The 9,509-nt window shown below is 27.6% G+C and overlaps 1 protein-coding gene across 6 annotated transcripts; it reads left to right on the top strand.

Moving 5' to 3' along the window:
- Positions 1-2,012: 2,012 nt before the first annotated feature.
- Positions 2,013-8,753, top strand: LOC108478650 (uncharacterized). Of its 6 annotated transcripts, XM_053023441.1 has the most exons (8): positions 2,013-2,492; positions 2,574-2,616; positions 2,722-2,836; positions 2,922-2,966; positions 3,035-3,094; positions 3,232-3,336; positions 7,429-7,500; positions 8,575-8,753. In XM_053023441.1, exons 2-8 carry the CDS (start codon positions 2,609-2,611, stop codon positions 8,587-8,589), a joined length of 420 nt encoding a protein of 139 aa, XP_052879401.1. In that variant the 5' UTR covers positions 2,013-2,492; positions 2,574-2,608; the 3' UTR covers positions 8,590-8,753. The 6 variants fall into 6 exon arrangements, with proteins under 6 accessions (XP_052879401.1, XP_052879400.1, XP_052879399.1 ...); XM_053023440.1 differs by lacking the exon at positions 8,575-8,753 and having other exon boundaries at positions 3,241-3,336; positions 7,429-7,677; XM_053023439.1 differs by lacking the exon at positions 8,575-8,753 and having other exon boundaries at positions 7,429-7,677.
- Positions 8,754-9,509: the final 756 nt, after the last annotated feature.

Raw genomic sequence — 9,509 nt, 5'->3', positions numbered from 1 at the left:
GCGTTTTGCCAATTTGGAATTTTGAAAACAATACATTTTTATTGATACCTTTAAAAGTGTCTTTCTTTGACAAATAAGTATCAATACTCTTTATAGGTAGGATACCGCGTCAATACTTAACGATCCGTCAAGAGTTTTGGCGGAAAAATGAACTCAAATAGCTTAATTAGGTACACTTTTTTTACGAGGAGCTTAATTGATTTTTTTAAAATTATTTTCAGAGGACTAATTTGACATTTTAACATTTTCAATACCTGATTGAAAACGAAATTTTAACTAATACACAAGGGTAAATACATAAATTTTAATAAAATATTGTAATATTCACATTTTAAATAATTCACGTACAATTACATATCAATATATTAAAATAGAAAAATATTATTTATTTTGATTTTGATTTTTCATTGATGTTAAGATTCAAAATTTATGCTATCTTTCATTTATATTTTGAATTTAAATTTATAATTTCATATTGGTACATTATGAAAATTATATTAATTATATTTTAAAAAGTTATTGAATTGTATTACTACATTATAATTTAATAATATTACATGTGTAGCCCTGAAATTAAACCTAGTATATATAAAAACAAGAATTCAATTTTTAAACTTTTCATGTTTTTAACATTCTATTTACTTTTTAATTAATAAAAAAGCTATAAATATGATAAATTAATAAACTATTAAACAAAAATCTAAAATAAATATAAAATTCAAATTCAATCCCAACTTCAGTCGGACAAAATGCGAACCTTTTCATACTACAATATTTTCGTAGTAAAATCCGCTTACAGATTAGTGCATGCTAAAGAGGTTGAGACTGAGGGACTACATAGCTAAGAGAGAGACAAGTTTTGTATCAGAACGCCGAATAACCCTTTGGAGATTAATTTTACCTAGCAAGGTTTGTTTTTTAGCTAAAGATTGCTTCATGATCTGCCACCAATAAGTGTGCAATTTGAGGGGGGCAAGGTACTGAAGATGATATTCACCCTTTTATGGACATGCGTTGCTTTCAATCAGCCCAGTTTCAGCTTAGTTAGAGGGCACCAATTTGATTAGATGTTTGATTAGAAGTGGTTACTATGATGGAAGCCTAGCAATACTCTTCAAGGCCCAGTGGCTATTTGATTTATATGTTTGATATGTCGAAATCGAGAGCAATGCTTTATTGGTTATTGGAATATGTAATATCATAATAATAATGGTAGAGGTTTATTCTATTCAAAAGTCTATGCGGCTAAATCTCATCTATAAATTCTGTTTATTGTAAATATAAATTCAAATTTGAGTATAATTTTTTTCGTATCCTATATGAAATTAGACAAAATTTCATTTAGTTGTATCATTATTGAATTAATTTATGTCATTTGATAAATAATGAAAAAAGAGTGGGATTTTTTTGAGAAATGGGAAATTTAAAATGTTTGGGGATGAAAATAGAAAAATGTTTACAATACTTAGGCCGAATCAGATGCAATTTGAAAGATTTTGTGCGCTCATGGATCGAAGCTTAACGGAAGAACTTTATAAGTTTCGAAAAATTGAATATGCAATGAAAGAAATTAAATTTCAATTTATTTGTGAAAACATATCAATTGGTGGAACTACCGATAAAAGAAAAGGATGTCGAACTTAGTTTAGTTATTTAAGCTTTTTTTTTTTGTGTGTCTAATTAGGTACTTGAACTTGGCTTCATAATTCAAATTGGTTTAAATAAATCATTCATTGTAAATATTAATTTAAAAAAAAAAAAGAATTAAATTTAAGTACCAATTTAAACTAAAACATTAAATTCAAATATTTAATTGACCCAAAAAAATTTAGTTACCAATTTAAAACTTAGGAGGAGGTTTAAGTTGGTGGTAGTCAATGGCTAATCAGTTTATGGAATCATTGAGCAGTCTAATGGCAATACTGCCACGAAAAGATGGTAAAAACTCTTAGAAAGGAAATAATATTGGACTTGAAAAAAAGAAGTGATTTAGTGGGCTAGATCCCAGCCGATTGAAAACCTAATCCAAATAAGCAGCCCACACAATAGAAACGTTGATGATCTCTCAACCACCAATCCAGCAACAAGAAATTCCTCCCTCCACAAATTTCATCAAATAAAATTGGGGTCAAAATAAATCGACCATTTTTTGTTTCTTGGAAAGTTTTCAGTTTCCCACCCTCTGTATCCCTACAATGACCACCTTACCTTCACAAAACCTGCAATCGGTGCGACCTCTATATTTTTCTTCAATTAATTCTCTTAAATTTGGATCTCAAATTCCTTCATTAAAATTCCCCATTTCTTCTCCTATAAAACTAAAACCAGCCAAGCTTTTCACATGCAATAATGGCACCAACAACTCTGGGGTCGTGGGAAAAGCCTCTACCTCTGAATTCAGTGCAGATATAGGTGACGTCCTTGGGGATGTTACCATTTTCACTGCTGCTGATCAGCCTGTCATTCTCAAAGACCTTAGGGACCAAAACCAAGTAAATTTTACTCCTTTCTTATTGCTAAAAACTTGCTCCGATCTTTGCCTTTTATTAATTTATTCTCTTTACCCCCAACAGGGAATTGCAGTTGTTGCACATCTACGCCATTTCGGATGCCCTTGTTGGTCCTCACTTGACTGGGCGTTTATTTATTTATTTATTTATTGTATGTGTAAATTTATATGATTCATTGCTAAACAAGTTATGTTCTTTGATTCATTATTAGCTGGGAACTTGGTTTAGAATTGAAAGAAGCAAAAGCAAGATTTGAATCAGCTGGAGTTAAACTGATTGCAATCGGCGTTGGTACACCTAACAAAGCACGTTTGCTTGCAGAACGGGTACCATTGATACCAAATTTATTATTATTATTATAATTATTGTTGTTAACAAATTTCATAAGTTGGCTCACTGAAATTGATTCAGCTACCATTTCCAATGGATTGCCTTTACGCTGATCCAAACCGAGAGGTAATATCAGTGTGTTAATGGATCCATATTTTCCCTTTAATTGGTTTTTTTAACATTCTCCTTTTCAGGCATATGATATTTTGGGCCTATATTATGGCTTTGGTCGTACATTTTTCAACCCAGCAAGTGTACATCTCTTTTCCATTCTCTGCAGTATTTTGTTCTCGATTTTTCAGATTTCAGTAATTTTGGACACAAACATCTATTACATTGATGGAGTGTAAAAATAAAACAAACACATGCTTGTCAATCATACACTGTCTAGGTCGTGCAGACTAAAGTGTTTTCAAGATTTGAGTCCCTGCAAGAAGCTGTAAAAAACTACACAATTGAGGCCACCCCTGACGAAACAAGTAGTGTACTGCAACAGGTAAGCCTAATTTCATTTTAGCTTGTATAACCCTAAATTCACTGTTATAATATAAGTTTTCCTCTTTGATACTATCAAGGAGGGATGTTTGTGTTCAAAGGTAACAACTGTTATATGCTCATAAAGATGAAGGAACCGGCGATCATGCACCTTTAGATCAAGTGTTTGATATATGTTGCAAAGTTCCAGCATGATGATAAAGTTAAAATACATCTACTTGTATAGAATTTGAGATTTAGTCCCTGTATTTTAAAAGTTTAAAATTTAATCCTCCTACTCTTTTAATTTAAAATTCTTAATTCAATCATTACCATCGTTGGTAGTTTTTGTCTACTTATTATAGACGGATATAATAAATATATTAGATTGATTTGAAAATGTATAGGCATGATATTACAATTATATTGATAAATTCAATTTATTTATTGTTAAAATATTAATTATAAAAAAAATAGTTAAGAAAGTGTATAAAACTAATTTAAAAATATAATAGTGTATAAAGATCATTTCCTATTCATACATACACATGGAGGAAATCAAAAGTATAAATAAGGGATTAAAGGGTATATATAAAAATTTAAAGTAAATAAATTGTTAGGAAAAAAACTTATAAAGTTTATTTTATTTAATTTTAGAAAATATATTTTAATGTAAAAATACTCTCTTTTTTAATATTAAGAACAACATTTCAAGGACCTTACATGTTATATTAAATTTTGAACAAGATGATTTCTTTTTGCTATTTAAATTTGGATTATCCAACAATAAACAACTTAATATGAAAATATTAGATATAATTTTATATTGCAAAAGCTATATAAATTAATTTTAAATACCCTGCAAATGTAAAATTTTAATATGAATTATAATTTTAATGTTGAAAACCTTTAATCTAACTAAAATAATTAAAATACACATAAAATTATTTCATAATACAAAAGAAAAATTTAAAAAAAACACATTAGAAAGTGTCACATGTTGAGTTTATATAAGATACCTTTAAGAATTATGTTAGTGGTTGAATCATCAAATCATCAATTTAACAATAATCAAATAAAATTTTAAAAATTATAATCCATTGAATCGTCTGCTTTTTTTCTTGGTTTTCAATTTTTTACCATTTCACAGTGGTTTGCTTTATTTCCAATTATATATTACCTATTAAACTGATTAGACCATCAGTTCTTGATTCAATTAATTCAATTCACCGGCATAATCCGATTGTGACAATACTAGATATCTTAATGATTTAAAAAATTGTATTTCCTTTATCCTTTGAACATATAATAAAAAAAGAATAAAATAAATGATATTGGTTACTAAGGGCTAAACCTCCTCATCGGCCAGGCCAGTCGGCCCAACCCATGGCCTGCTCAAAAAGTGAGAGGGTTTGGACAAAAATATAGGCCTAAAAAATGGGTTTGGACAAAAAAATAACGCCCGTTTTAAAAATAGGCTGGGCCTCGAGTAAGATATTTTTGGCCTAAGCCCGGCCTAAATTCACTAAATAACAAAAAAAATCCGCTATTTTTTATTATTTTAATGATATTTTCTTGTTGTTTTCCTCCTATTTTGCTACCATTTCACTATTATATTGCTACTATTTTATTGTTATTGTTTGGATATTGTATAATACTTATTTTATTGTTAATTTTATTATTATTTTAGAGACATTTTCTTATTAAGTTGCATCTATATTAGTATTATTTAAATATATATATTTTAAAATTTATTTTCAATTTGTTTGAAAATATTTATTTTAATATTTTTAGTATTTTGATGTATTATATATATTTCAAAATTATGCAAAAATAATATAATATAAAAAATTAATATAAGGGCAATTTGGGTCGAACTCGAGTTTTAACATTTTTATTTGGGCTAAATTTGGGCAAATTTTTGGTCGGGCCCATGCGTAGCAAATGGGTCAAAATTTTTACTTGGGTCCAGCTCGACCCATGATCACCTCTACTAAGGACTAATGTTGGCATTGTTGTTATTGAGAAATGTTTTTGAATAAGTGTTTTTAGAAAGTGCTATGGGGAAGTGTCACGGAAAAGTGTAGCTTGTTAATTTTAAGTGTTTGACGTTGGTATTAGAATTTGTAGTGGAAAGTTAAAATGTCTATTTTATACATGACGTTAAAAATTAAAAATAAATTATTTTAATTAATATTTAAATAATTTAATATAGTCATACATAAAATGTACATTTTAAATACATCTTAATAATTAATAAAATTATTTATAAATTTAATGATACATGAAATATTTTAAAATTTTAAATATAATGATACAAAAAGTATTATTTTTAAATACATTTATTTTAATAAAATTTTCCTTCAATACCCAAAAGTCAATAGGATCAAAAACCCAATTTTTTTATTTGGGTAAAAAAGTAGCTTTCCACCGTGCTTTTTCAACCCAAAGTCGAGTGTTTCGCACTACTTTTCAGATTGAAAATCACTTTTTCACCTCAAAATAGCAATGCCTAATGGGACTGAAATTTAGTGTACCAAATTACGAATTAAAAAATAAAATAATAAATTTTGTGAAGAAAGCATAATTTTATTTTAATATTTTTATAATACTATAATCTATACTATTATTAAAGCACTTGAATTAATTGGTATCATGAGTCAACCGAACATCAATTTAGTTAGACAAATTATAGAATTATTTTTTGTAATTAAATTAAGTTATATTATTTGAGAGTATTTTAATCTTTTTATTAAAAAACATGCATAAAATGATATTTGAACCTATGTTAACTAGATTAGTACAATTTTAAATTTACCACTTAACCAAAGCTTCATTTTAATTCTTTTATACATTTTTATTTTAATATGCACATTTTATTACTTCTATCAATTGTAATTTCGTTTCACTTTCAATTTAATCTGATTTTTATTTCAATATCGTATACATTTCATGTGTTATAATTAATCGTTTCAAATCATAAAATTCATTGTTTATTGTATATTATTTTTAATCACACATATCTGTTCTAAATACGTGTATTTCACATGCATATGTATGATAGAATGTCTAGTATTAATAATTTCTTTTAAGAAAAAAGTTGTAAGAAATTAGACGGTTAGTCCAAGTCTCCTAGCGAGCGCCTTGAAATCGTGTGTGTATATCTCTCTCTATATATTGTATAACTATTGTGTATGCATCTATTGTAACAACCCGGTACAGTGGTATCGGAAAGTACAGTTTCAAGTTTTGTTTTAATGAACCAAGTCTGTAATTAATAAAAATATTTACAAAATTATTTTATAAATGAAATTGAATCAAGGATAAATAATTTAGTTGATTTGAGTATTTAATCTAGTCCAAAATTAAATTATAAAATTAAATCGCTAGAAATTTTAATTTGAAAATAGTTAAAGGAACTAAAATTAGTAATAGCCCAAAAGTTTAAAAAGGCAATAAAACATGCCAAATATATGGCTAAAAAAAATATGGCTCTCATATTACTATTATTATTTATGATAAAAGAAAATATAAAGTTTAGATCATTTAAGTGGAAGGAGAGAGAAGATTGTCTTCTCTATCCTTCCATTCCATGCACGAAAGAAAAAAAAGAAACAGAGGAAACATTTTTTAGGGTTTTCAAGCTTTAGTACACAAATTGGTGAATACAACTTATCTCTTTTCTTATAAATTATATGTTTTTGAGATCGGAGAATTTTAATTTAGCTAACTTGTGTATTAATTTATAAAATTGTTAAGGTTTTAGAAAGTTATCATTAATGATTTCTCTATTTTTTTTATGTTAAATTGATAGATCTTTAGTACATAAATAAAAAGAGATTAGATTTTGAAGTTAGATGTTATATTTTTTCACTTGAGAAAATAAAGTGGATATCAAATAGAGTTGTTATGAGATTTTATTAGAAATCGATAGTAGAGGATCAAAAATAGGAGGAAATGAAGTCAGATTATATATCTACGTTTAGAATGGAGAGTTATGCTTGTTTTAGTTTTAGAAGCTAAATTGAATGAAATATAAAGTTTGTTTGAAATAATAATTGATTGTGAATTTGGTGAATTATTGATGGTGTTATTTGTTTATGTTAATTTGTAGCTACCGATGATCCAGTTTCCTCGAGAGCGAAGGAAAAAGCTTAAGTCACTGACGAATAGTTCAAAATTTCCTGTAAGTATCACCATAACTCAACTTATTATTTATTTTTCCTTTTATTTTCATTGTTAGGTAAGTTAGGAAAACGAAGGAAGTTACACATGAGTGGCTGTCAAGAAATACGATATTGAGATTGATTATTGTGATAGAGAGTTAATTATATAAAAATTTGGAATAGTATAATTTAATAAAGTTGCACATTTAGCTTGAATATGAGACGAACCATGCCATGTTTTATATGAGATGACATTCAACTGAAGAGTTGTTGTTGTTGAGATCAATAGAATGGAAACTGAAGTGAGAATGAAATTAAACTATGGGTTGTAGTAGTAATTGTTGGGTAAAGTTGAAAATAATTAATGAGTTATAGAATCAAGTAAATAAAATAAAATAAAATTTCTTCGACTATAAGTCGATGAGCACTAGGTGCATTTTCCTTCAAACGTCTCAGAAGTGGCTTTCACAATTACTACTTCGGCTTAGCCGATGAGACCTGGGCGCGAACTGTATATGTTGGATGTATTGATATAGAATTACTTCGACTATAATTTGATGAGCGCTAGGCGCATTAACCATCAGACATACTAACGAGTGTTGGGACTGATTATTGCTTTAGATTAACTTATGAGGGTTCGACACAATTTATTTAGTTCGAAATGTATCAACAAGGCACTGGGTTGCGAATTATAGTATTAATAGGATCCGTAAATTAGTTTGAATCTGAGCTATGTATTAGCAAACATAAATATTGAACATGAAGAATGGTTTGATTCAAATTGGGAATGTACTGCGATATGATAAAATGAGACAAAATGGAATAAGGTTGCATATATCGTTAGCATAAAGTGTTAATAAGTTCGTTAAAATAGATTAGTTAGTTAAAATATTTCATTTGGTTAGTTGGATAAATTTTGATTAGGTGTACATTAATGTATTGGATAAACTTTAATATGAGACATACTTGAATTTGTTTAAAAAAGAAACAAATCAACTGAGTCCAATTATTTAAATTTCATGCAATATTGAGTAAGTTATAGTAATAACATTTGAAATTAATACTCACCAAATGGTCTTGTGTTCATATGCAAGCTAGGTGTATTTTGAGATCTTGTACTCAAAGTCATCGACATCCAACCTACAAAGTTTGTATATTTTGTTATGTTTCAAGTTGGCATGTACTTGGTTTTTAGTAAAGTCATTTGGCTATAGTTATGTATGTGTGACATAAAAAATTAACTTTTTGGTTGCTATAATTATAATATTATTAATCAATTAAATAGTTTTAATATGATATACTTAGTTTGCGGTATGTTTCAAAATATCAAAGTGCTGGAAATTGATTTGGGAGATGATTTGAATATGGATATATTGTGAAATCTATTTTTGCAAGGGTTTTACGTAAGATAAGCGAAATGTTGCCAATATATATATATATATATATATATATATATATATATATATATATATATATTTAAAAATATTTTTACCACTACACTACCATTTCAATAAAGCGAGATAGATAGTAAAGTAGGTTGTTTCGGTACTTGAATGTGACATTTTATGTTCAGATCCTCTAACTAGGTTGGATATAAGGTGTCACATCTATACTATTTATTAAGTATTTTACTAAGTTGGTGCCACCCATCAACTCAGTCCCAACTCAATTAGGGAATTACCAAAAAGTTAATTTATATGCTAAGTAAATTATATGATTAAGTAGGTGTCTTATTAAGATTTTTTTTCTAAGTTGGTGCCACCCATTAACTGAGTCCTAACTCTATTTGTAAATTACCAAAAAATTATTTTATATGCTAAGCAAGTTATATGATTAAGTGTGTAACAGCCATAACCCAGTCTGGTTGCCGAAACCAAGTTACGAAATGCTACAGTCATAATCAGAATAGAACACATTTGATTCACATTTATTATCTCAAATGAACATAGAATACTTCATAAATGCACAATAATTACTCAAATTTAACAAAAAAAAATCATTCAAACATAGTCAATTCAATTTATGTTTA

Source organism: Gossypium arboreum, chromosome 12, assembly GCF_025698485.1.
Source record: "Gossypium arboreum isolate Shixiya-1 chromosome 12, ASM2569848v2, whole genome shotgun sequence".
NCBI lineage: Eukaryota > Viridiplantae > Streptophyta > Magnoliopsida > Malvales > Malvaceae > Gossypium > Gossypium arboreum.
This window is presented reverse-complemented; position numbering and strand designations above follow the sequence as displayed.

What these genes read in the sequence shown, in the direction of transcription:
- LOC108478650 (XM_053023439.1), top strand. An exon ending in CACGTTTGCTTGCAGAACGG is followed by an intron (nt 2,837 to 2,921) that starts GTACCATTGATA and finishes AAATTGATTCAG; the next exon opens with CTACCATTTCCAATGGATTG. An exon ending in CAAGTAGTGTACTGCAACAG is followed by an intron (nt 3,337 to 7,428) that starts GTAAGCCTAATT and finishes GTTAATTTGTAG; the next exon opens with CTACCGATGATCCAGTTTCC.